Source organism: Nomascus leucogenys, chromosome 19 (assembly GCF_006542625.1).
Source record: "Nomascus leucogenys isolate Asia chromosome 19, Asia_NLE_v1, whole genome shotgun sequence".
Taxonomy (NCBI): Eukaryota; Metazoa; Chordata; class Mammalia; order Primates; family Hylobatidae; genus Nomascus; species Nomascus leucogenys.
The window spans coordinates 76,463,788-76,491,482 of record NC_044399.1 but is presented as its reverse complement, the minus strand read 5'-3'; the positions used below and the strand labels follow the sequence as shown (position 1 = coordinate 76,491,482).

Sequence of the window (27,695 nt, the reverse complement as noted above, 5' to 3'; positions counted from 1 at the left end):
TGCGGGAGCTGCAAAGAGGATGGTCCGGGTCCCTTCCACGGAAAGGCGGTGTGTGTGTGACCTTCACAGAGTAGCTTGCCACACCCCTCTCCCGCTGGCACTGCTGACCTGCCTTCCACAGTTAAGGGCCTGGACCTCGGCTGGGGGTCTCTCACGGCTGGAAACAAACCTCTCCTTCCTGCTCCCCCAGCCCCGCCGTGTCCTCCGCCGGCTGCTGCATGTGCACCGAGCACACAATACCCTGCCGCCCAGCCTCCGCTCCTCTCTCCAGAAACAAAGAAACTCCCAACTTCTCCCTCCGGCTCGCGCTGGCGCCCTCTCGGCTGGCAACGTCGCCGTCCGGACCACGGCCACCCATCGCCACGCGGTGCCTGGCCCCCGCAGACCCTCTCCCTGGCCTCAGGGCTACTACGTCTGCGGGCACAGCTCGTGGCCGTCTCTCCCTAACAGCCCCTCCAGGAAGTTCTCTCACGCTAGCCCACCAATTCCCCACCGATCCTCGGGGCACCTGGACCCCTCCAGCCTGATCCTTCCATTTGCAAACGGCCCTGCTCTGAGCAGCCCCAGGTTTCAACTCTAGGCTGGACGCCGCCAAAACGAAGGGGGAATTCAGGTCCAGCCGCTTGCCCACCCTCCTTCCCTGTGGCCCTCAAACCTCGCCAGCCACATCTAAGCCCACTCCAGCCGGCCCCCAGAGGTGGGAGGGTCCGCCACCTCCCACAGCGGGCACCTGGGTTACCATAGGTGCAGTTACAGCAGAAGCGAATAATGAGGAGAATCTCCATGGCAGCCTCTGTCTCCGCAGCGGGAGCGTGCAGCCATCGCTCCAGGCTCCCCAGCGCCCACCAGCAGCCCGGCCACTCAGCCACCTTGCTGATGCTGCCGCACAGACTCCAGCATGGAGCAGCCGCTTCCGAGTGCTCTTCCAGCAAGGGGGAGGGGAGGGAGGCGCGTGGCGAGGAGAGGAGGGAAGGGGAAGGGGAGGAGGGGCAGGGAGGGAGGGACCCAGCAGCCTGCTGGCATCCTAAAGAGGAGCACGTTTGTAGCTGGCTGGCTGCCTGGGCACGAGGCTGGAGTCCTCGCGTGCGCGCACACACGCGCGCACACATGCACGCTCACACGCGCACACGCTCACACACTCACATGCACACACAAGGGGAAGGGCGCCGCGTTCACGCAGCCCGTTGCCCACACAGCCAGACAAAGGAAGGTGCCTGTAATCCAGCCCGCTCCCCGAGGTACCTTCCATGGTGACTGATGTGTGGCTGTCCTTGGAGTCCTTGGGACCTTTCACTTTGAGTTCCTGCCAAAGGGAGGAGAGGAGTCATAGCCTGTTCTGTCCCTCACCTCTCCCAGCCCCCACTGTGAGCCTGGCAGTAAGGGGAGTTCTGAAACTCAGGGTGCAAGTATGAGAGCAGAGGCCGGGCGCGGCGGCTCACGCCTGTCATCCCAGCACTTTGAGAGGCCGTGGCAGGCGGATCACCTGAGGTCGGAAGTTCGAGACCAGCCTGGTCAACACGGTGAAACCCCGTCTCTACTAAAAATACAAAAGTTAGCCAGGTATGGTAGCAGGAGCCTGTAATCCCAACTACTCGGGAGGCTGAGGCAGGAGAATCGCTTGAATCTGAGAGGCGGAGGTTGCAGTGAGCCGAGATTGCGCCACTGCACTCCAGCCTAGGCGACAGGGCGAGACTCTGTCTCAAAAAAAAGAAAAAAAAAAAAAGAGAGACAAAGGAGCCCCATGGCCATGAGATGCCTCTGCCACCCCAATCCCCTGCACCACACCTGTGAACTCCTGGAGCCTCGTGGAGTCCGGTGGCTGGGGCATGGGCAAGAAGGAAGGGACTCCAGGTCCCAGAGATGAAAGAGGCTGGCAGGGAGCCCTGTGATTACAAGAACCCCAACTCAGGAACCCTACACGTCGGCCAAGGGCAGACAGGGTTTGAGTTGAGCAGCGCCAGGTCCTCCAGCCGATCATCTCGATCTCTAGAGCATGAGCAACCCGTGAGGTAGGAAGGAGGGGTCCCACACGCCAGCAGGGAAGTGGTGGGCCTTCAGCAGAGACGCTGAGCTCCCCAGAACAGTGAGCTGCATCGTACCCCCATCAGAGAGCACTTGCTCAGCCCCCAGCACCCCCGACACTCCCCACCCACCACTGTCCATGCTGGGCGTCCCAGAGGAAGCTTCGAGGGATGAACAGCCAAAGCCCCTCCTGGACCCCAAGCCAGGTGACAGGTAGTGAGCACTGGAAACAGACCCCAGGGGTGACTCATCTGCTCCAAGCCTCTTTACCCTCCTTTAGAGAGGTTCCAGCCCCAGCTTTTGCTAACAGGACAGTGCAGCCTGCAACTGGAGCTGTAATGCCATCCCCACTTGGCAGACCAAGCACACGGAGCCTCAAAGAGGGGTGTGGGAGGGAAGGCAGGAGGCAAGGTGAGGCCAAGGTCAGGTGCTCAGGTGATGTCACCTGCTTGGTCTGCGGGGGAGGAAGTGCCCAGACAGCAGGAACTTCCTAATTCTGTCTCAAGCTGTTTCTAGACAGAGAAAACTCCTGAAGATGGAGCTTGGGTGTGTGTATATTTTGGGGGGGGGGGTTACTCAGCGTCCCCAGGCTGTCTCTGGCTGGTGCCTGGATCCCCAGTGTGTGTATATTTTGGGGGGTTGGGGGTGGGGGTTACTCAGCGTCCCCAGGCTGTGTCTCTGGCTGGTGCCTGGATTCCCAGATTTCGGGAATGTTTCCTCACGCCCCCTCCAGTGAAGTCTAGGGTATGAAATCACTCCTGCTGCAGAGAGGAGCCTAATTGCAGTAATTAAGTGGCAGCGCCAGCAGGAAGCAAGCACGTCATCGAGTGAGTCAGGATGAGAAGCCACCTGGCAAAAAGCCAGGGGCCTGGCTCTGCCCTACAGGGTGGGCAGGCTTTGAGGGGCTTACGGTTGGGTGTGGTTTCTGCCTATGCACAGAGAACAGGCAATCAGCCCAGGCCAAGAGAAGACCCCACACTCTGCACCATGTCTGACCCCGGGCTCTTGGGCAGCCTCGGCAGGGCTGCTCTGAACACAGACCAGGGGAGTCCAGGTAGTTCCCGGGTTGGGCTGGAAACCGCGGGGGAAGCACCATTTCTCCAGCCCCTTTTATTCGTATTTTTAATAGAGATGGGGTTTCACCATGTTGCCCAAGCGGGTCTTGAACTCCTGGGCTCAAGCCAATCTCCCGCCTCGGCCTCCCAAAGTGCTGGGATTACAGGCGTGAGCCACTGCACCTGGCCTCTCCAGCCACTTGGCTCCATGGAGAGGGACTTCCCCACCCTGCACTTCATCCTCCCAGGCAGAGGGTGACTCATCTGCTCCATGGGTCTGGGAGAAGAAACTATGGTCAGCCGTCCTCTCTGCACACTGGCTGAGAGGCGTGGGCTCTGTCCTCGTTGTGGGGAGGGCCCTGTGGTTTCCTATTCCTGCAAGGGACTCGATAGATACTTACTTTTTTTCAGACAGGGTCTCGCTCTGTCACCAGACCGGAGTGTAGTGGCGTGATCGCAGCTCACTGCAACCTCTACCTCCTGGGTTCAAGAGATTCTCCTGTCTCAGCCTCCCAAATAGCTGGGATTACAAGTGTGCACCACCACGCCAGGCTAATTTTTGTATTTTTAGTAGAGACAGGGTTTCGCCACGTTGGCCAGGTTGGTCTCGAACTCCTGACCTCAGGTGATCCTCCTGCCTCAACCTCCCAAACTGCTGGGATGACAGGTGTGAGCCGCCACGCCCGGCCTCAATAGGTACGTTTCATTCCAGAGGTGAAGTGTCAGCAAGCCCACTGTGGCTACAGATCCAAATCCACATTTTCCAAGCTGCATTTTTTTTAACAATAATGAAGCTGACATGTTCATCTCCATCTGTCAGCTTCTCTGCTGCCTCTCGGTGGATTCTAAACATGGGCATCGCCCGTCACCCCTGAAGTTTCAGGAAAACTATCCTGCGTTTCCCCAACTCTTCTAGCGTTAGAGCTGAGATGGGGACACAAAGGGCCAAGAGGGGCCTTTAAGGCAGGACTCCCAAAACTGCAGAAGCTTCTCCCCTTTTCTAGGATGGAGGTTCTCTTGCCCCGAGCTGGCGGCTGTTCCTGCAAGGCCAGTGCTTCAGGGGTGTCACTGAGGTCTTTTTGGACAAAGGGATGAACTGGGCTCTGTCCTAGAGGATCCTAAGCAACTGTCCCTCCATGCCACCTCTTGGGTAGAAATGTTGATGGCAGACGGGACTGCACCTCTGCCCTGCGGAGGAGTGCGGGAGGAAGGCTGGGCTGCAGGGGCAGAGCACGCGTGTTCCCGGCCAGGAAGGCTGGGCCTTGGGCAGAGCACGCGTGTTCCCGGCCAGGAAGCTGGGCCACAGGAGCAGAAGCACGCGTGTACTGGGCCAGGGATTCCAAGGCTCCTTCTCCACGTAAGTGGCTCTTGCCCTCTCTGTGTTTACGGGATTGCAGTCTTAGAGTTGGCAAGAACCTTAAAAGACGACCTACAGTCCAAATTTCCTCAAGACTTCCCTGTCATAAATATCACCCAGAAGCTTGTTCAAATATAGACTCTTGGGCCCCACCCAAAGCCTTCTGAATCAGAAGCTCCAGGGAAGGTGCCTGGAAATCTGTTTTGTAAACACTGCACCAGTGATTCTTATCAAGCAGGGTTAGGAGTAGCTGGCCAGGCCAGGCTCAGTGGCTCACGCCTGTAATGTCAGCACTTTGGGAGGCTGAGATGTGCAGATCACCTGAGTTCGAGACCAGCCTGGCCAACAAGGCAAAACCTCATCTCTACTAAAAATACAAACCTCAGCTGGGTGTGGTGGCGGGCGCCTGAAATCCCAGCTACTTGGGAGGCTGAGGCAGGAGAATCACTTGAACCCAGGGAGTGGAGGTTGCAGTGAGCTGAGATGGCACCACTGCACTCCAGCCTGGGTGACAGAGCAACACTGTCTCAAACAACAACAAAAAAGGATTATCTGGCCAAGTCTAAACCCCTCATTCTACAGGACAGGACATAAAAGCCAAGAGTGGAGACGTGACTTGCTCAAGGTCACCACAGTGTAGGGTGGGAGAACACTGCCTTGAATTTTTTTTTTTTTTTGCCTCCCCTGTTCCTCTCTCTAATCTGAAAGAGAATAATAAAAAAATAAAATAAAATAGATCGTTTCCTATTAAGAGGGAAAATGTCAGGTGCAAGAAAGCAGGTATCAGGCTAAGTGTTACCCATGAGAGTAACCACTGCACCGTCTGGCAAGCGAGGGAGGGGAGACCCGAGGGCTCTGGGCAGCCCCAAAGCTCCGTGTCCGTCAGGGTGGCTGTGCGGGGAGCTGCCTACCTCTGAGATCTTCTGGAACTGGTTGTTGGACTGGCTGCACTTCTCAGCTGTCTCCAGAGCGACTTTATAGTTATCCACAAACGCTTTGTACACACCGAGCTGGCTGGCCTGCAGGGAGGAGTCAGGGAACGGAGGGAGAGGAGGGTGGGAGGGGAGAGGATTAATGAATGGATGAAAGCTTCACCGTGCACTGAAAACCTCTCACTCAGCTCATTGGGAACTTGGGGAAACGCAGGGATGAACATAGCACAGTGTCCCTTGGAACTGGACAGTTTCCATGGAAACCAGCTCAGCCAATAAGATTAACGAGGGGGTCTGGGGTTGGGGAGACCAGGCTAGGGCCTTTGCTGGCCTGCTAGAAATTCAACTCCTCACAGCATCCAGCTTTCCTCAGCACCGTGAAGGTCTCCCAGGGTTTGAAATCCCTTAATGTCTCATACTTCCTTCACATCCTGGAATTAGCCGGAGCAGGGGGAGAGGGGGGTGTGTGTGCTGGGGGCAGCTGGCACGTGTGGCCTGCTCAGGCCTCCCTCCCCACGTGCAGCGTGGGGCACAACATTTAAAGGTGCCATCTTGGCCGGGCGCGGTGGCTCACGCCTGTAACCCCAGCACTTCGGGAGGCCTGAGGTCAGGAGTTCCAGACCAGCCTGGCCAACATGGTGAAACCCCGTCTCTACTAAAAATACAAAAATTAGCTGGGCGTGGTGGCGCGTGCCTGTAATTCCAGCTACTCAGGAGGATGAGGCAGGAGAATTGCTTGAATCCAAGAGGCAGAGGCTGCAATGAGCCAAGATCACATCACTGCACTCTAGCCTGGGTGACAGAGTAAGACTCCGTCTCAAAAAGAAAACAGAACAACAAATGAAGACGCTGTCTTTCCATTTCCCTTGGCCTCGAGGCCCCGTCCTCACCTCTTCCACCTCCTCTACCTCCAAGGAGCCAAAGCCCCAGCCTCACTACACATTTGCCTGTCACTCACACATAGTCACAACCTGAGTCACAACCACATAGAGCCTCACCTCCTCTGAGAGGCAGGGCAGATCCCATCGCCCCTTTCTGCAAAAGGGGAAACCGAGGCTCCGTAAGTCAATTCCCCAAATATTTATGGAAAGGCTTCGCTGCGCTGTGTATAAGCACTTCCTCTTAAGGGACCAAAGGGTAGAAATTCAAATTAAAGCCATCACGAGATATTTTATACTCATCAGAAGGGTCAAAATTTAAAAGTCTAATTGATAGCAAGGGCTGGCAAGCATATGGGGAAATTTAAACTCCCTGTTTTTGTTTTTGTTTCTGTTCTGAAATGGAGTTTCGCTCTTGTTGCCCAGGCTGGACTGCAGTGGTGCGATCTCGGCTCACCGCAACCTGCGCCTCCTGGATTCAAGTGATTCTCCTGCCTCAGCCTCCTGAGTAGCTGGGATTACAGGTGCCCGCCACCAAGCCTGGCTAATTTTGTATTTTTAGTAGAGACGGGGTTTCTCCATATTGGTCAGGCTGGTCTCAAACTCCTAACCTCAGGTGATCCACCTGCCTCGGCCTCCCAAAGTGCTGGGATTATAGGCGTGAGCCACCGCGCCCGGCCAATTTAAACGCTTACAGATTACTCGGGGGAGTGTAAATTAGTACAATTATTTGGAGAGCAATTTGTTAATAACTAATAAAGCTGAGAATAGGCTTTGAACTAATAAAGCTGAGGATAGGCACAGCCCATCGATTGCTTAGCAAATCCACTTTTACATACAAATTGCAGAGCTGTATCGTTCAATGCAGTAGCCACCAGCTACATGAGGCTACCAAGCACCTGAGATACGGCCGGTTCAAACTGAGACGTGCCGGACGTGTAAAATACACAGTGGGTTCCAAAGGCTTAGTATGTAAAAGAGAATGTGAATTACCTCGTTAATTTTTAAATACTGATTACATGTTGAAATAATATTTGGATCTGTGGGAATACAAGATATTCTCAAAATTACTTTCACCTGCCTATTTTTACTTTTAAAAATGTGGGTATTAGGGGCCAGGTGCGGTGGCTCACACCTGTAATCCCAGCATTTTGGGAGGCCGAGGTGGGCAGATCACCTAAGGTTGGGAGTTCGAGACCAACCTGGCCAAAATGGTGAAACCCCGTCTCTACTAAAGATACAAAATTAGCCGGGCGCGGTGGCACGCGTCTGTAGTCCCAGCTACTCAGGAGGACAAGGCAGGAGAATCGCTTGAACCCAGGAGGTGCAGGTTGCAGTGAGCCGAGATTGCATCACTGCACTCCAGCCTGGGCGACAAGAGCAAGACTCCGTCTCAAAAAAACAAAACAAAACAAAAAGGTGGGTATTAGAAAATGTGAAATGATGTATGTGGCTCATAAGCTATTTCCATTAGACAGCAGTGCTCTGGAGCAAATGGCCTATGTGTGTGCCCCAGGGGACCCAAGGGTGTTCACCACCTCACTTTTCCTCCTCATAGTGGAGGGACTGGAAACAAATGCTCACAAAACGGGGGAAGCTGCGCACACAGCCACGAACGCCGATGCACCCGATTTACACATAGCATTGCTGACAAGCCCCAAAACGAACATGGGTTGGACTGTAAAATATGATATACATGTATACTTATATACTTTTTTTTTTGAGATGGAGTCTCGATCTGTCACCAGGCCGGACTGCAGTGGCGCAATCTCGGCTCACCGCAAACTCCGCCCCCCGGGTTCAAGCGATTCTCCTGCCTCAGCCTCCTGACTAACTGGGACTACAGGCACGCACCACCACGCTCGGCTAGTTTTTGTATTTTTAGTAGAGACGGGGTTTCGTCATATTGGTCAGGCTGGTCTTGAACTCCTGACCTCAGGTGATCCGCCCGCCTTGGCCTCCCAAAGTGTTGGGATTACAGGCATGAGCCACCACGCCTGGCTTAGACACATTTTTAAAGTACATGCAGCTGGGAGCTGTGGTACACACACCTATAGCCCTGGCTACTTGGGAGACTGAGGTAGGAGGATCACTTGAGCCCAGGAGTTCAAGTCCAGCCTGGACAACATAGCAAGACCTTGTCTTTTTTTTTTTTTTTTTAAAGTACAGGCCAACCCCAAATAGATACAAATATGTAGTAAACACACAAACTGCAGTCTAGAAGGCTATCCACCAAATTCATGGCAGTAGCTGCTTCAAGAGGGAGGAGGAAGGGAGGGGAGATTCCACCTTCATGTGTGACGCTGTATTTTCTTCATTAGAAGGTTTTGCTGTTATTCTCTGGAGTTTCTGGTTTAAATGTTTTTCAATACAGTAGCAAGGGGGATACAGCTGCTGCCTGGCTTCCTCAGGGGCCTCTGCTTCCCACCAAGGTGCTGGGGGAAGTGGGCTGCTGTGGATCCCCACCCCGGACCACTCTGCTTTCTGCAGGATCCTCATGCTCCCCAAGGACCCAGAGAGGCTGGGGTGAGGGTAGGGATGGAGGCTGGGGTGGGGGTAGGGATGGAGGTAGGGGTGAGGGCAGGCTGGCCGCAGCATCGGCTGAGCCTGGAGCCTCCCGGGACAGAGGCAGAGCCCTTTGAGGAAGCTTGGTGGGGCAGGGGAGCTGGGGGCATCTGGAAAAGTCAGAGAGGGGAGAGCGAGCGGGGACGCTTGGGGTGACACCAAGGCCAGAGGCATTCAGGTCTCAGCTGCAGAAGGGCTGGATTTTTAAAAGGGGGCCGGGGCCTGAGCTTTAAAAGGGGGCGGGGCCTGACTTTAAAAGGGGGCGGGGCCGAAAGGGAGGGAGTTCATTTCTTTTCCAGGGAGTACTGAGGCCCAGCCCATCAGTGCCCACGCTACACAAGACGTGCTAGACAGTCGCTTCCTAAGCCGACGTCAAATCACTGATATTCTTTCAGGAAAAGGCTCCTCTTGCCTCCTTTCCCATGAGAAGGAGAAAGCCTGGAGGCCCGGGTTGGCACACCACCCTCCCAGGAGCCAGGGCAGGAGGCAGCTGTGCGGAGGCCTGTGTCCAGGGTCACGGTCATCTCAGGGACTGCCGCTGCCACAGTCACCAGGCTGTAGGGCCCGAGGCCTGGCTTGGCAGGTTCCTTAACTGGGAAGTGCAGGTTGCTTGGAAACAGCAGCCTGGCACTGGAGTGATCTCATAAAACAAACAGCAGAGATGCTAATTCCCTTCTCTCAGTAATGAATAATCAAATACCCAGAGACTTCGGCCGAAAATAAACCACCTCCGGATGCCAGGCCTGACCCGGCTCCACCCGGGCCCTCCCAGGCCTGCAGCCCCGGGGGCCTCAGGCATCAGTTCCTGATGCTGGGGAGGGAAGGTGGTGGGCAGCAGATTCACGGCCAGGCCTGTGGAGCTGAGACCAGAACAGGGGACAGCCAGGTCCAAGTGACAAAGATAAACTGTGACAGCGTTTCCAGCAACCCTGGACTTGCTCTCTTCTACCCTCCTGAGGGATGAGAAGATGCCCCCCAGGCCACTCAGCTCAGGTGAGCAGGCAGTGAGGACAGGTGTTCACCATCCCTGAACTGGAGGAAGCAGGTGGGTCCTACTAGAACCAGAGTACGGCATTCCCTTGAAAGGATACCTTCCGGGGTGCCTTTTCCCAATTTAATAATAATGATGGCACTGATGATAATGACCAGTTATTGAGTACTTATTAATTTACAATGTTCCGGGCCCTGTTCCAAGCACTTTTCCGTTTACTTTATTTTATTCTATTTCTTTTTTTTGAGACAGAGTCTTGCTCTTGTCGCCCAGGCTGGAGTGGAGTGGCATGATCTCGGCTCACTGCAACCTCTGCCTCCCGAGTTCAAGTGATTCTCCCACCTCAGCCTCCTGAGTAGCAGCAAGGATCACAGATGCGCATTATCACGCCCGGCTAATTTTTGTATTTTTAGTAGAAACGGGGTTTCACCATGTTGGCGGCCAGGCTGGTCTTGAACTCCTGACCTCAGGTGATCCACCCACCTTGGCCTCCCAAAGTGTTGGGATTACAGGCATGAGCTACCGCGCCCGGCCTATTCTTTTTTTTTTTTTTTTTTGAGATGGAGTCTCAATCTGTCATCTAGGCTGGAGTGCAATGGCACAGTTTTGGCTCACTGCAACCTCTGCCTCCCAGGTTGAAGCGATTCTCCCGCCTCAGCCTCCTGAGTAGCTGGGACTACAGGTGCATGCCACCATACCCAGCTAATTTTTTTGTATTTTTAGTAGAGATGGGGTTTCACCATGTAGGCCAGGCTGGTCTCGAACTCCTGACCTCATGATCCACCTACCTCAGCCTCCCAAAGTGCTGGGATTACAGGCGTGAGCCACTGCGCCCAGCCAGGCCTATTCTATTTCATTGTAGAGATAGAGTCTTGCTATGTTGCCCAGGCTGGTCTTGAATTCAAAGCCTCAAGTGATCTTCCAGCCTCAGCCTCCCAAAGTGCTGGGATTACAGCCACCGCACTCAGCCCCACGCACTTTTCAGATATTAACTCCTCAAAATCACCCAATGAGGTAAATACTGTTACTATCCTCATTTTTACAGATGAGGAAGCTGATTCAGAGTGCTTGGGTGAGTTGCCCAGTTGCAGGTTTAATCTGGCAGAGCCGGGATTCAAGCCCACTTTGTGACCTGGCTCTAGAAGCTGTGCTTGAGAAACAGGGCTCTCAGGACAGAAATCTCAGGCCCTGCGATGTCTCCCTCGATGCCCTTCCGAGTTCTCCCCAGGCCCAACGGTCAAGATCACGGTGCATTCACTCATTCATGCAGTGACCACTGGGCTGGTTCTGGGAGTCTAAGAAGAAGAAAATGCAGGCCGGGCACAGTGGCTCACGCCTGTCATCCCAGCACTTCGGGAGGCCGAGGCGGGCGGATCACCTGAGGTCAGGAGTTTGAGACCAGCCTGGCCAACATGGCGAAACCCCGTCTCTACTAAAAATACAAAAATTAGCCAGGCGTGGTGGCGGGTGTCTGTAATCCCAGCTACTCGGGAGGCTGAGGCAGCAGAATCACTTGAACCCGGGAGGAGGAGGGTACAGTGAGCTGAGATCACGCCACTGCACTCCAGCCTGGGCGACAGGAGTGAGAATCCCTCTCAACAAATAAAGAAAATGCAGTCCATCCTCCTGGAGCTTGTGGTTTGGGGGAGTCAGGCAGTTACTAGTGCTCACTACGGGGACTGGCACGAGGCCTGCATTGGGCGACTTGGAAAGCCTTCTCGGAGGAGGTCCCTTCTAAGCTGGGAACTGAGCAGGCGAAGCCAGAAGAGAGGGAGAAGGACGTTTCAGGCACATGGGCCTCCAGTACGAAGAGTTAAGAAAGTGCCTGCCCTGGGAACTGAGAACAGAAAGTCCAGTGTCAGGAGCACAGGGGTGCGGGGAGGAAGCTGCCAAGGCCAGGGCTGGACACGGGTCAGCGTGCAAAGGGTCTCTCGAGCCATTCCTCGGAGCCTGACCTTCATCCGAGGGCCATGGGGAGCCGCTGAAGGGAACGTCGAGGTTTCAGTGACTCTCTCCCCTCTAAGGAGAGGTGGGGGTGGGAGGGGAGTGGGCCTGGAGGCAGGAGCCACACAGGAGGGTATGCAGCTGTCCAGGTGAGGGCCACGGGTGGCCAAGAAGAGGAAAAGGCGGCTGTGAGCAATGGCCAAGAAGTGGACTCCACAGGACAGGTGGGAGGACAGGGTGCAGCCAGAATGAGTCTGAAGCACTCGGTAAGGTAAAGACAGGAAGCGGAGCAGATAACACCAGAGGCAAGGAGCTCAGCTCTGAACACACTCAGCTACAGGCTCTAGGAGTGTCCAAGCAGGAGAGGGAGAGTCTTCTCCAGTATGAGGAAGGCAGAGCCCTGTCCATTCAGCCAGAACAGGGCAGAGGAGGGGAGGAGGCCTCCAGCCTCTCACACCCAGAGAACAGGGCAGGGAAAGAGGAGAAGGTCCTCTGGCCACTCACACCCAGAGAAGAACCGTGGCCTGGACTCCCAGTCTCCCTCTTGCCTGCTGGGCTGTCAGACGTTACATAGGAGAGCTGGGGAGGGGGCTCCATGGGTCTGACCTGGGGGTCCTCCAGGGGACACAGCCAGAGAGGGGGCGGAGCTGGGGGAGAGGGTGTCACAGAAGCACAGGGAACCAGAAGACTTCTGTGAGCGTTTCTCAACACGAAGTCTGCATGTTAACCCACCCGCTCCTGCCGCTCCCGACCCTGAAGTGGTAAGCAGGGCTGGGCTTTAGTGCTTCCTGCTCTTGGGACCTCAGGAGAGGATCATTGGCCGATGTGTCCAACTGCTTCCTTTTACAGAGGCAGCACTGAGATGCGGTGAGTTCCCAAGGTCTCAGGGGAGCAGTCCTCATGCCCCCAACTCGGCTCTGTTCACTGAGGGACAGGAGACTGGAAGCCCAGCAAGGAGCCTTCATTCCAGGGCTGGTTCCACAGAGCACCCTCCAGGACAGAGACGGAGCACCCTCTGGGACAGAGACGGAGCACCCTCAGCTCCGTCAGGGACAGAGAGGGAGCACCCTCTGGGACGGAGACGGTGCTCCCACAGAAGCGCCCATCCACACAGCCCGTCTCCACCACCCCTAGAAGGACCCATCCACACAGCCCGTCTCCACCACCCCTAGAAGGACCCATCCACACAGCCCGTCTCCACCACCCCTAGAAGGACCCATCCACACAGCCCGTCTCCACCACCCCTAGAAGGACCTATCCACACAGCCCGTCTCCACCACCCCTAGAAGGACCCATCCACACAGCCCGTCTCCACCACCCCTAGAAGTGCCCATCCCCACAGCCCGTCTCCACCACCCCTAGAAGTGCCCATCCACACAGCCCGTCTCCACCACCCCTAGAAGGACCTATCCACACAGCCCGTCTCCACCACCCCTAGAAGCGCCTATCCACACAGCCCGTCTCCACCACCCCTAGAAGCTCCCAGGGCTGCACAAGGGGAGGCCTAGAGTCAAGGCACTGGCCCCAGGCGCCCCATAACACACAGGCCCAGGCTTTCCTCCAGGACTCGGAGAGGACTCAGGCCTTCAAGGAGTCTGAGAGGGCTGCCCGGTCCTCTCCTGAGGCTCCTTCAACACCATCGGCTCCGCTGAGGCCCTGCGTGAGGACCCTCCGTCACCGGCGGACTCACCAGCTTCTGGAAGAGGTGGCCCATGGTGACCTGGCTGTCCCACTGCTGCACCTTGGGGCACAGGTTGTCGTAGAACTCCTTGTGGATCTCGTAGATGTCCTGGATCTTGTAGAAGATGGTCTCGATCTGCTGGATGGTGAGCACGGGCTGGGAGGTGGTGGCAGTGGCCTTCAGGGGTTTCATGGGCTGGGAGAAACAGAGGAAGAAAGAGCAGAGGTCGGGGGTAAACAAACCGGAGTGTCGGCAGGCCCCGGGGCCGATCGTTAGCCCTTCCCGCTGCCCAAGTCCTGCCCAGACAAGGCCGCCAAAGGCAGGGCACTGAAGCGAGCTTTGTATCAAGGAGCCACGGCCACATGCCCCAACAAGCCACACACTCGACGGCAGGAACCTGGCCTGGCAGCTCTGCCAGCCCGAGGGGTGGTGCCGGGGCTCACTCCCCCACCACGCAGCTGAGCTCAGCAGCAGCCTGTACTGGGTTACCAGGATCCGCGTCTTTCTTCCACAATAGCCTGTGCCCCGAGTCATAAGCTCCTTGTCACACTTCAGTGGAAGGGAGGGTTGACGGGGAACTCAAGCCTATAGCTGTTTCCTTCCAAGAAACAGAACGTGGTTCTAGGACTCAGAGGGGAGGGACCTGAAGTTACTCAAGACCAGTCTTGGCCTCACTGATATTCCAAGTTCCCGTCACTTGGCATAGGGAGAGGGATGGGGGTTCAGGTGTCCCCCACTGCGTCCCACCCCCGTGGCAGACATTGCTAAGCGACCGTGATGGCCCTTCCCACTGCGCATGGCAGGGGTCTCCAGTCTCAGACTTTCTCAACGCCTGCCTGTCTATACCAAGATGCTCCAGGCCTGCCAGTGTAGACGGTAAGGTGGCAGATAACACAGACCAACCCCCAGCACTGGCCGGGAGCTGATGCCGTCACCTTCCAGCCTAGCAGTGGGACTGTGGGATAATGGGACGTGCAGGTATTTCCTCAGTGTGGTTCTCTGCATTTTATAAATCACCTACAATGAATAAATATGAATAATCAGAAAAAAAAAAACCAAAGATGCCCAGGCTGTACTGCAAAGGCCCTGCAGGAGACAGGGCCTGATAACCTGCCGTACAGGGAAGGCGTGGCAGGGAAGGGCAGGGTGGCCAGAGGGAGAGCAGCCACGTCGGATTCTTTTTTTTTGGAGACAGAGTCTTGCTCTGTCGCCCAGGCTGGAGTGCAGTGGTGCGATCTTGGCTCACTGCAAGCTCCGCCTCCCGGGTTCACGCCATTCTCCTGCCTCAGCCTCCCAAGTAGCTGGGACTACAGGCGCCTGCCACCACGCCCGGCTAATTTTTTTTTGTATTTTTAGTAGAGATGGGGTTTCACCATGTTCGCCAGGATGGTCTCGATCTCCTGACCTCGTGATCCACCCACCTCGGCCTCCCAAAGTGCTGGGATTACAGGCATGAGCCACCGCGCCCGGCCAGCCACGGATTCTGTTGATGTTCTTCACCTACCTGAAGGCCACGTGGAAAGAGGCTTAGACTTGGCCGGGCGCAGTGGCTCACACCTGTCATCCCAGCATTTTGGGAGGCCAAGGCGGGTGGATCACCTGAGGCCAGGAGTTCGAGACAAGCCTGCCAACATGGTGAAACCCTGTCTCTATTAAAACTACAAAAATTAGCTGGGCGTGGTGATGTGCACCTGTAGTCCCAGCTACTCGGGAGGCTAAGGCAGGAGAATCACTTGAACTCAGAAGGCAGAGGTTGCAGTGAGCCGAGATCGTGCCACTGCACTCCAGCCTGGGTGACAGAGCGAGACTCTGTCTCCAAAAACAAAAAACAGGCTTAGACTTAGTCTGGGTTGCTCTGCAGACCTAGGAGCAGTGGGGAAAAGTTATGGGGTCAGATTCAGGCTCACTAGAGCTGCCCCCATAGGATTAGGTAGTGAGCTTTCCGACAAGTCAAGCATTCTAGCAGGGAATGGGTGACTCCATTGCTGAAAATGCTGCACTGAAGGGAACACCAAAGCCATCGCCAGCTGCCTCTGAACAATGACCACCAGCTCCAGCCAACCACGGCAAACTCCCAGCCCAGCCTCACTCCAGCTTCACATCACCTCATTCTGATGAAGTCTCATCTACTCAGACACATCGCCTCACTCCTGATGGAGATAGAACCCATGTTCACTGGAAGAAGTCATCTCATCTACTCAGACACCCAGATGGTGCTCTGCCTTCTGGCTCCTTCATCCTCCGAGCTCTAAAAAGCCCAGATGCAACAATCCAGGCAGGACAAAGCAGGCCCCTCCTTCTGACCCTCGCCGCGCTAGAACCAACGGCCCCTCGGTGTCCAGTCCGTGCTAGGCAAGCGCATGGGGTTCCACCTGGTGCAGGCCAGGCAGTGTGGGCTTGAGTCCCAGCTCTGCTGCGGGCACATCACTCAGCATCCCTGGGCTTCATGTCACCAGCAGCCTCATTTGTGAAACTGGGATAATACAGCCATGCGCTACCTACTGACATTCCGGTCAGTGCGTACGTGATCATGGTCCCAGACTGCATTTTTTTTTTTTTTTTTTTTTTTGAGACAGAGTTTCACTCCGTCGCCCAGGCTGGAGTGCAATGGTGCAATCTCGGCTCACTGCAACCTCCGCCTCCCAGATTCTCCTGCCTCAGCCTCCTGAGTATCTGGAATTACAGGCGTCCGCCACCACGCCCAGCTAGTCTTTGTAGTTTTAGTAGATACGGGGTTTCACCATATTGGTCAGGCTGCTCTCAAACTCCTGACCTCAAGTGATCCACCACTTGCCTTGGCCTCTTGAAGTGCTGGGATGACAGGCGTGAGCCACCGTGCCTGGCTGAGACGTTTCTAATCCAGTTGGGCAAAATGGGCCAACACAGATGAAATGACTATGGACGATGCGACCGACTGTAAGCACCGACCACGTGGTTCCAGGGTTGTGCTGGAGTAGCCTGGAGGGCTGCATGGAGGAGGCAGACATACCAGGGCCTTGGAGAGCTGAGCAGGTGGAGGAGTGGGCGGGTGGGGAGGCATGCCAGACAGGGAAACAGAAGGCACCGGGGGGCAGGAGCAAGGGAAGAGTGTTCCCCCAAGCCCAGGTGAGTGAGCTGAAAGCTTTGGGGACTCCCCACCCTCCATGAGGGACGTGGAACTAGCTTCAGGATTGACATCGTCATAAGAGTTTATCCTTTTCACCTCAACGCAGGACCCCACGGAGGAGCCCGCAGAGTCGCCACAGAGTCCCCAAACCCATGAATTCTTGTCCCTGCCTTGGCGCAGTCCCCACTGAGGGGGAAATAAGGGAAGCAGGAAGGCGGCAGTCCCAGGAAGGCCAAGGAGACGGGATTTCTCAGAAGCCGCCGCGACGTGCCCATCTGCCACCCACACACAGACAAGACACAATGGTTCTGCTTCCTCCTCAACTTCCCACCCGGTCTGCAAAAGGGGAAGAAATGGACGCTCACCCACAGCCAGTCACAAGGACGGGGCCTGCGCTTGGGGCATCAGATGGTTCTCATGACATGATGGGGGGCCTTGGCTGTTACTCCTGATCTCACTTGCGGGGAGGGGACAGGGCTGGGTGTGTCCCCTTTGCTGGCCAGGACACTTGAGGCCGTTATTTTTCTCTGGTGAAGTCCTGCACGTGGGCTCAGAGGCAGGAGGGTGGACTGAAAGGCAAGGTGACCCACACTGAGCTTTGGCACGGCACCGCCGTTCTGCCGAAGTGCCAGCACACCACTCAGGCACCCCCTCCTCCCCAGTCCTGCTTCAGGGGCAAGGGCGGGCCCCGGCTCTCCATTTCACCATTCGAGCTCTCGGAGCAGACCCGAGTGACCTCGACCCTGGCTCCCAGCCCAGCGGCTTCTCAGGAAGACGGGCCTGGGCCGGTTCTCACTTGCCAGCGGGACTTCACACAGCCGTTTGTCCGCTCTGTCCCCCAGCGACTGGCCTTTCGAAATAAGGGAAAGAAATGTACCCACTTCCTCCACCTCCTGCCCCAGAAGGCCTGGCACGCTTGCTGCCATGCCACCCGAGTCACTCATCACTGGAGCCCAGGGAGGAAGGCGTCATTCACCTGTTTTACAGATAAAGAGCCTGTGATGCAGCACGGCTGTGAACCTCAACACGTGGCCAGAAGGAGAGTCCACCCCAGGACGGCCAGTCGTGGCCAGCGGTGGGAGGGGCTGTGGGGAGTGGCCTGCCCTGTGGCCCCAGCGTAGCAAGACACAGTTCCCAAGCTCAGTTCCCAGCGTCAAGGAGATCCAGAATTTCAATGCATTTGGCTTCGTCTTTTTTCCTTCACCCCCTACCTCGGCCCAGGCTCCCAGGCCTTCCCTGTAATCAGAGCCCACCAGGAAGCAGGAGGGCCCCACAAGATGACTCCCACCAGCATCCCAGAGGCCAGGACGCAGGCTTCTGCGCGGAGGCTCGTCTGCCCTGTGTGTGCACACGGTTTTACGTACACACACCCAGCCCTTTGCATATCAGGAAGTGTTCAGCTGAAAGCAAACAGGCCGGGGCTGAGCGGTGGGAATGGGGTCAGGAGTGGGAAAGCGAGCATGGAGGGAACGAATTTCTTCTCCTTCAAGCTGGCACCTTTGTGAGGCCACCCCGAAGAGCAGAAGGTTTAGCTTCCTCCTAGCTGAGGGGTGGGGAAGGTGCAGGGTTCCCAGCTCAGGGAGGAAAGGAGGGAGGGCGTGATTCTTTCGCTCTGAGGTTTTCTTCTGTGGCTGTGGCTGTGGCTGTGGCTGTGGAGGGTCCCACTCCTCTTCCTCAGCCCTCCTGCCACAGACCTGGACTCCCATAGACCTGGCCTCCCAGCGAGTTCTTCCTTTGCTCTCTCTGGTCTCTGCTCAAGAAACAGCCAAGCAGGGGCCCGGGAGGAGAGAGCTAGGGGAGGGGGGAACCCGCCCCGGGGAGGAGAGAGCTGGGGGAGGAGGGGAACCCAATCCAGGAGGAGAGAGCTGGGGGAGGGGGGAACCCGCCCCGGGGAGGAGAGAGCTGGGGGAGGGGGGGGACCTGCCCCAGGCACATCAGGAAGGGGGCCCCTGCCCCACAGATTCTGCCTTTGGGGCATGAGCAAGGCAGAGCAGGGAGGGGCTCTTGGTCTTGGCCCAGAGGAAGAGGCTCATGGGTGGCGGGTGGGATCTAAGGGCTCCATGTCTGATAGGGACGGGCGCCACTCCCTCCTTCAGGGAACGGGTGTGTTGTGGCAGGAACCAAGAAGCCCTAACCTGTCTCCTGTCCCGGCACTGGAGAAAGTAACAGTGTCAACGAACACTCAGGCTGTGTTCTGAGAGCTTTATGTGCCCGACACAATGGCTCACGTCTGTAATCCCAGCACTTTGGGAGGCTGAGGTGGGCGGATCACTTGAGGTCAGGAGGTGGAGACCAGCCTGGCCAACATGGTGAAATCCCATCTCTACTAAAAATACAAAAATTAGCTGGGCGTGGTGGTGGGTGCCTGTAATCTCAGCTACTCGGGAAGCTGAGACAGGAGAATGGCTTGAACCCGGGAGGCGCAGGTTATAGTGAGCCGAGATTGTGCCACTGCACTCCAGCCTGGGCAACAGAGCAAGACTCTGTCTCAGAAAAAAAAAAAAAAAAGAACTCTGTGCATAAATTCCTTTAATCCTCACAACGACCCCATGAAAAGCATACTATTTGTATACCCAGTTTGCAGATGGAAAAACTGAGGCACAACGGCTCATTCACCTTCTGAAAGCCTGGAGCCAGTACGGCCAGGCAGTATGGATCCTTTGTCTGAATTCCTTTCAAATACACTTCCTGTCAGTAATGACAACGATGTTCCTTTTTGGACAGCAATTCACGGTGTGGAAGACGTGTTTCACGAATGTCTGATGGGTTGTCTCTGCCTGTCCTCCTTTCTTCCACTAACAGTTGAGTGTCTTAAGCAACTCAACACTGTATGAGGTCCCAGAAGGATCTCCCGGTCTTCTCAACCCCATGGAAAGAGAGAAAGAATGGCATCCCTCTCATCTTCAGATCCAGAAACGGAGGCTCAAGGAATTTATGTAGAGCCCGCCCAAAGCCAGCAGTTTTCTTTTCTTTTCTTTTTTGCGATGGAGTCTCACTGTGTCACCCAGGCTGGAGTGCAGTGGCGCGATCTCAGCTCACTGCCAGCTCCGTCTCCCGGGTTCACACCATTCTCCTGCCTCAGCCTCCCGAGTGGCTGGGACTACAGGTGCCTGCCACCACGCCTGGCTAATTTTTTTTGTATTTTTTAGTAGAGACGGGGTTTCCCCGTGTTAGCCAGGATGGTCTCGATCTCCTGACCTCGTGATCCGCCCACCTCAGCCTCCCAAAGTGCTGGGATTACAGGTGTGAGCCACCGCGCCCGGCCAAAGCCAGCAGTTTTCAAACCCACAACAGGTGTAAGACACCATGGACCCGGCAATTCCATATATACACAGGCACACAGACAACAAACCGAAAGTTCCCTCACTTATCTTTCCTGTGTATGATGCATGCTGATATTTTTTCATTGGTTTAAAAATGCTGGTTCAACCCACTGTACTGGTTTCACAACCCACTGTACTGATTTCACAACCCAATGCACTGATGGGCTGAGAGGCACAGTTTGAGAAACAGTGCAATACGCCTGCTATTAATGGCAGGGCCAGTTCTTGCCCTAACTCTGGCCCCAGACCAGGACCCTCAGCTACCTGCCACACTGCCCCTCACTTGGAAAACAGCTCCGTACACACAGATAAACTCCTGGAGAGATGGGACACACTCAGCCTGGCGTGTGGCTAAACAGCTGCACATTCAGAGTTTCACTCTTGTTGCCCAGGCTGGAGTGCAATGGTGCGAAATCGGCTCACTGCAACCTCCGCCTCCCGGGTTTAAGCGATTCTCCTGCCTCAGCCTCCTGAGTAGCTGAGACTACAGGGGCCTGCCACCATGCCCGGCTAATTTTTTGTATTTTTAGTAGAGATGGGGCTTCACCGTGTTGGCCAGGCTGGTCTTGAACTCCTGACCTCAGGCGATCCACCCACCTCAGCCTCCCAAAGTGTTGGGATTACAGGCGTCAGCCACTGCACCCGGCCTTTTTTTTTTTAAGACAGAATTTCACTCCCGTCGTCCAGTCTGGAGTACAGTGGCGCACTCTCAGCTCACTACGACCTTTGCCCCCAGGTTCAAGCGATTCTCATGCCTCAGCCTCCTGAGTAACTGGGATTACAGGTATGCACCACCACGCCTGGCTTTTTTTTGTATTTCTAGTAGAGACAAGGTTTCACCATATTGGCCAGGCTGGTCTCGAACTCCTGTCCTCAAGTGATCTGCCCACCTGGGGCTCCCAAAGTGCCGGGATTACAGGCATTGAGCCACGGCGCCTGGCCTGCATGTGCACATTTACACAGTCATTCCTGGGGAATATAAATGTCAAGTCCCCTGGGACACTGACAGCATCTCAGGGTTGACATGTGACAACACCTCACGTCATGGCAAGTACTTAAATGTGTATCTTAGAATTCTTGTTAAGAATGAGCTTCCACAGATCCATACTTCTGAGTCTCCCTTTTCTGACAATTACCTTATGTCTCAGGCTGCAAAACACCCAGAGGAAAGAACTTGACACACCACGATCACTCCGCATAACATCCAGACACATCTAAGGAGCACTTTCTTCCAAGGCAAAACCACCTCACATCTGTGTAGCGCTTTTATCTTCCGAACACATTTTCATATTCCCCTCCCAATCGGATTCTCACAACGACGCCTCCATCTGGGAGGGAAACTGAGGCACGTTACCGAGGGCTGAGCTTGGCCTGATGCCTCAGAGCTATGCTGCTTCTCAAAAGAACACAAACAGGCTGGGCGCAGGGGCTCACACCTGTAATCCCAGCACTTTGGGAGGCCGAGGCGGGCAGATCACCTGAGGTCAGGAGTTGGAGACCAGCCTGGCCAACATGGTGAAATCCCGTCTCTACTAAATACAAAAATTAGCCAGGAGTGGTGGCATGCACCTGCAATTCCAGCCACTCAGGAGGCTGAGGCAGGAGAATCACTTGAACCCAGGAGGCAGAGGTTGCGGTGAGCCGAGATAGCACCACTGCACTCCAGCCTGGGTGACAAGAGCAAAACTCCGTCTTAAAAAAAAAAAAAAAAAAAAAAAAGAACATAGCCTCCCACCTCATATTTCCTGACACGGGGCCTCAGGATGGCGTTAACGGTTCCCTCACCCAGGAAGGTAGAAGGACTTGGACCCAAGATGGCAGAGACTTCTTAACTGGATTGATTGGGAGAGATTGCCCAGAGCACAGCGTGGAGGAGGCGCTTGGCCCCCGCTCGGGCAGGCAGAGCACCGTGATGGGTTAGCGATGCCCTATGCCAGGGTCATGGATGACAGGTGTGTTTGCCATCCCTAACCCGGGTATGCCTCTTCTCCTGCCTTTTGAGAGCTGGAGCTGAGAGGCACAGGCCCTTTCTGGCAATGACCTGGGCTGCCTGATGCCCAGACAGAAACAGACCAGCTGCAGACTCTGTCCACAGGCAGGGGCGGGTACAGGTCCCCTTTCCTCTCCAACTCCAAAAGCAGCTTCAGAGCATGACATCATCCGACACGGGCGGGGGGACCGGAAGGCCCCAGAGCAGGGACTGTACTCACCAGCAACAGGGCTTCCAGCTGGTTAATGTAGATCTCTTCGCTGGCCAGGAACCCCGAGAGAACCAGCTTCCTCATCTCCAGGCCTTTCCCTGCTTCCACCTGCACAAACGCAAAGCACAGCCAACAGCTCATGAGCAAGGAGGCCAAAACCCTGCGTGGATGGTCTGTTTCCCTGCCCTTCCCCGCCAACCTTTTTTTTTTTTTTTTTTTTTTTGAGACGAAGTCTCGCTCTGTCACCTAGGCTGGAGTGCAGTGGCACAATCTCGGCTCACTGCAACCTCCACCTCCTGGGTTCTAGTGATTCTCCTGCCTCGGCCTCCCAAGTAGCTGGGATTACAGGCACCTGCCACCATGCCCAGATAATTTTTGTATTTTTAGTAGAGATGGGGTTTCGCCACGTTGGCCAGGCTGGTATAGAACTCCTGACCAGGTGATCCACCCACCTCAGCCTCCCGAAGTGCTGGGATTACAGGCGTGAGCCACCACGCCTGGCCAGAAAGACATTTAAAAAACAAACAAAATTCGGCCCTAGACTTGGACAGGGGCCCACCATGTCCTTTATGAGCCACCTGCAGTGGCCCAGGTGCTCGTCCCTATCCTTCCAGTCTTTCCCACAGCCAGGACATCACTCAGTCTCCCCCACATGCAGGAGAACCAGCTTCCTCATCTTCAAAGGTCTCTAGCTTTCGGCTCTTTACCTGCTGCCTAAAATGCCACGTTTCCCCAAGGCATCGTGGCCGCAGAAGGGGAATGAGAGGGCTGGGGAGACAGGGTGGTGATAAGTGACTGCTTGGAAGACGCTACACTGGTAGGTTTGAAGACAGCGGATGGGCCATGAGCTAAGGAATGCAGGGAGCCCTTGGAAGCTGGAAATGGCAACAAAATAAACTCACTCCCCTACAGCAGGGGCGTCTGATCTTTTGGCTCCTCTGGGCCACACTGGAAGAAGACGACTGTCTTGGGCCACACATAAAATACAATAACGCTAACGACAGCTGATGAACGAAAAGAAAAATATATAATGTTTTAAGAGTTTACAAATTTGTGTCGGGCCACATTCAAAGCAGTCCTGGGCCGTATGGCCGCAGGCTGGACAAGCCCTAGAGCTTCCAGAAGCAATGCAGCCCTGGAGATCCTTTTTATTTTAATTAATCTATTTATTTATGTGTTTATTTATTGAGACAAGGTCTCGCTCTGTCGCCCAGGCTGGAGTGCAATGGCACGATCTCAGCTCACTGCAACCTCTGCCTCCCAGGTTTGAGTGATTCTCCTGCCTCAGCCTCCCGAGTACCTGGGATTACAGGTGTCCGCCATCACACCCACTAATTTTTGTATTTTTAGTAGAGATGGGGTTTCGCCATGTTGGCCAGGCTGGTCTCAAACTCCTGACCTCAGGTGATCCGCCCACCTTGGCCTCCCAAAGTGCTGGGATTACAGGTGTGAGCCACGGCACCGGGCCGAGATCCTTTTTAGATTTCTGTATAAAGAATAAATTTGTGCAGTTTTAAGCCCTTGTTTGTGGCGGTTTGTTTCAGCAGCATTAGAAAAGCAATACAGACCCCACACTTTAGGCAAGGGCAATAGTTACTTATTGGCGGCTTCACAAATACCAGGAACTGGGCTTAGCTCTCTTCGTGGTTCAACTCACCGGAGTCTCAAAACCTGGCAGGTGTTATCATCTTCCTGAGGCATGGAGGGTCGTGACTGCCAGAGGCCTGCACAGCCTCCAGCACACGTACCCCTGGGGGACAAGATCAGAGCCTGGAACAGCCCCCAGCCCCAGCCCCTCCAGGTCAGACCCTGAGGGGTCTTCCTGCTGCTTCCCAGCCTTGACAAATGGGAACTCATCCCCTGTGCTGGGGGGTTAGCGCCCCCTCTTGTTCCCGGCCAACCACGGATTTGCCTGAGGGTTTAGCAAATGCCACATCGTGAGCTTTAACTGTAGAGCTGATTGGACTAGGATGGGGGGAAGAACGGGATTTGCAGCCCCAGCCACAAACAAGCTCCATCCCCCCTGGCATGAGCGTAGACCCTGGAGCCCTGTAATCATCCATTTCTGCAAGATCCTCCCTTCAAGACTTCCATTCACAATCCAGTCTTGAAAGGCTGGTTCTGATGGGAAGACGACTCAGAAAGACCCTCCCTCAAAAGGCAATAAAGAGTCAGCCCCAAGAGTCCCGCGCTGGGCCCCGTTCACGCTGCAGTTTTGGCTGGGATGGGAGCAAAGGCGCTGGAGAGCGCACGGATGGGAAATTAGCCTCAGTGCACTTGGCTAACAGCAGACCCGTTGCTCAGTCACCACCAAAGGAAGGCCTGTTCCATCTCCCGTCTTCTCCAGCTTTCCTCAGACTCCACAATCCCCAGCTTAGAGCCATGAGGAAATTCACATTGTTTCTTCAGTCTCTGCGGGGCGTCTCGTCTCATCAAACACCAGGCTCACCACTCACGCACCCATTCCCACCGGGAGCCAGGCACCGGGAATACGAAGGTGAAGGCCATAGTCTCTCCCCCAGGGAGCACTTCAGAGGTGCCTACGTGCCCAGAATGCTCTGGAGTGAGTTCTCTAAAGAGTTCCAGGTCCCACAGCCTCTGCCACGCTGCCTACCCGTCTCCAGCACCGGGAAGCTGCCTGTCCTCACTTCCTCCTAGCCAGAACTTATGAAATACAGCCCCGGCGGGTTCGTTCATCCTCAGCATCCTGCACAATCTGCTAGGCTCACAGTGTGGCAGCTTGAAGCCGCCAAACCAAAGACATCAGGTCACTCTGGTAGGGACGGTGTCTAGAGTAAGGCGTGGTCAACTCAGGCCTGGTCCTCCACAGAGTTGAGAGGCTAAAGCCTCCAAACATCTGGTTCCAGGCCAAGCAAAGACACAATCTCTCCAGGAGCACTGGCCTCCAAGACAACAAGCAGGGCTGGCTCTCTGGCTGCGACTCAAGGCTATAGGGCATGCAGCAAGGGTCTGAGGCTCACAGATGGTAGAAGTCAGTTCACGGGCCACAGTTGGCTGCCGGCAGTACCCAGCAGGATCTGCTGAGTAGATGCCACCGGGCCTGGGGGTTGGGGGTGGCCGTGCCTGGGGCTTAGACCCACACCAAGCATCAACCTCAGGACGACTGGCCCATCTCAGTCTCAGGACAGCTGAGGCAGTGTAGAGACATCGAGAGACCCTCTCCTCTCCCAGTGCTAGGCGCTGAGGAAGTCTCTTTCAGCTGCTTCCTTGGCAGAATTTAGAACAGAGAAGACAGGGTCAACTGCTGGGGGACAAAGACCAAATTCCAGCAGCCCCTCTCTCCCAAAGGGTGGATCCCCGTATTCTGGGCTCCCTGTTGCTGTCTAAAGTCTTAGGGAGGCACCATGGGGCACAGGCAGTGTTTTGAAACTTCGGTTGTTCATATCCCACCCTTAAAATTTTGCCATACTCACATACCACCACCTGCACTATTCTTTACTCAATATTGTTCTTTACAATAACTTTCTTTTTTTTTTGAGACAGAGTCTCACTGTGTCACCCAGGCTGGAGTGCAGTGGCGTGATCTCGGCTCACTGCAACCTCCACCTCCCGGGTTCAAGCGATTCTCCTGCTTCAGCCTCCTGAGTAGTTGGGATTACAGGTGCATGCCACCATGCCCAGATAATTTTTGTGTTTTCAGTAGAGACAAGGTTTCACCACGTTGGCCAGGCTGGTCTTGAACTCCTGACCTCGTGATCCACCGCGCCCAGTCTCCCAAAGTGCTGGGATTACAGGCATGAGCCACTGTGCCCAAGAGCTGACTTGTAAAAAGCAGTCTTATCCTACACATATTTGAAATCGTAAGAAAAATGTACAGGTCGTATTTTTTCTAATGTATATTAAAATATATACTTAACCATTAAAATGCAAAATATAGATCGAGGTGCCACCGATCATTTCTCAAATCACCACATGTGGGGCCCGCACTTAGAAAAACATCCAAATGGGGGATACAGGCATGATGTGGAAGCACAAGAGACCTGGGCAGGTGAAACAGAAATAGAGACGTTTCAGATGATCCATTAAAAAGTGGCACAGAATTGGGCTGGGCTCAGTGGCTCACGCCTGTAATCCCAGCACTTTGGGAGGCCAAGATGGGCAGATCACTTAAGCCCAGGAGTTAGAGACTAGCGTGGGCAAAACATGATGAAACCGTCTCTACAAAAATATAAAAATTAGCCCAACGTGGTAGCAAGTGCCTATAGTGAGGGGGAGGCTGAGGTGGGAGGACGATTGAGATTGAGTCTGGGAGGTGGAGGCCGCAGAGAGCCATGATTGTCCCACTGCACTCCAGCCTGGGTGACAGAGTGAGACTCTGTCTCAAAAGAAAAAAAAAATGGCACAGAATAATACCTAAAGGGTTAATCTGTATTACAAAAGAGTTTTTATTCCTGACAAATAAGTTCCTTAAAATAGCACCTTCTACAACGCCCCCGTCACAACCCTACCTATCTTTAAATAGAATGGCATGAAACATTTTTGGCAAGTATACGCCATTTTACAGATGCAACGTGATGCTATCAGTATTTGCATTACCAGTTTTACAGATCAATAACTCTTCAAAGGTAAGTCTGGGCTGACATATGCAGCAAACTCCAGCTATAGCTTTGGAGAAAACTGCGGCCAGCTTTACCTCTGCCCCCCAGGAAGACGAAGCGTCTTGGAAATTACACTGCAAACAGGATTGATCTATGGGCCTGGCACTTGGGCACATGCTCAGGACGCAACTGCTGCTTAAGGTAAGTACCCCTAAAGTAAAGTAATAGCAAAGAGAATTGCCTTGGATTCCTACCAGCTGCCAGGGAGGGGTGTGCCAAGAACATCTGCAGCCCAGGACAGGACTGTGTCATCCAGAAATGACCCTTGTCCTGTGCGCACACACACGTGGACACATCCAGGCCATCCCCAACGCCACTAGAAGTGGTCCCTTCTGCCCTGAATTTGGTACCCTTTTATCAGTACTCTTCTCACAGCCTTTTTTTTTTTTTTTTTTTTCTTTTGAGACTGAGTCTCACTCTGTCACCCAGGCTGGAGTGCAGTGGCGCGATCTCGGCTCACTGCAACCTCTGCCTCCCGGTTTCAAGCGATTCTCCGGCCTCAGCCTCCCGAGTAGCTGGGATTACAGACACCCACCACCACGCCCAGCTAATTTTTGTATTTTTAGTAGAGATGTGGTTTCACTATATTGGTCAGGCTGGTCGCAAACTCCTGACCTCAGGTGATCCGCCCACCTCATCCTCCCAAAGTGCTGGGATTACAGGCGTGAGCCACCGCACCTGGCCCACCCCGACTACTTCAGTACTCTATTCCTACTCCCTGTACCTGCCCCTTGCTCTGAGCGCCTTGTGAGGGAGAATCATGCCTTGTTCCTCTCATCGTCTCTACAGTGCCAGGCACGGTGCTCTGAAGAGCACCCAACCTGAGAGTGTTTGTTGAATGAATCCGTGAGCTTTCTTCCCACCGCTCTGTGGCCACCTGCTTGTCTTCTCCCTCTGAGGCCAATGCCCGTAGAGGAGGGAGGAATTCTAGGTGTTCGGGATGAGGCAGGGAGCCTGGAACTCCCCCAGCATTCAAGAAAGGTCCCCTTCCCCCATGCTGGCAGCAAAGTAGAGGGGAAGA

The 27,695-nt window shown here is 54.9% G+C and overlaps 1 protein-coding gene across 8 annotated transcripts in view; it reads right to left on the bottom strand.

The window, feature by feature from the left end:
* Positions 1-27,695, bottom strand: part of ABR (ABR activator of RhoGEF and GTPase) — a 219,670-nt gene that overhangs the window by 71,028 nt on the left and 120,947 nt on the right. For all 8 annotated transcript variants that reach the window (XM_030800499.1, XM_030800500.1, XM_030800504.1 and 5 more), the window contains 4 exons: positions 22,065-22,163; positions 13,435-13,620; positions 5,346-5,453; positions 1,243-1,303 (listed from right to left, as the gene is read on the bottom strand). In XM_030800499.1, coding sequence (XP_030656359.1) covers positions 1,243-1,303; positions 5,346-5,453; positions 13,435-13,620; positions 22,065-22,163 — 454 coding nt within the window. The remainder of the gene's footprint in view (positions 1-1,242; positions 1,304-5,345; positions 5,454-13,434; positions 13,621-22,064; positions 22,164-27,695) is intronic.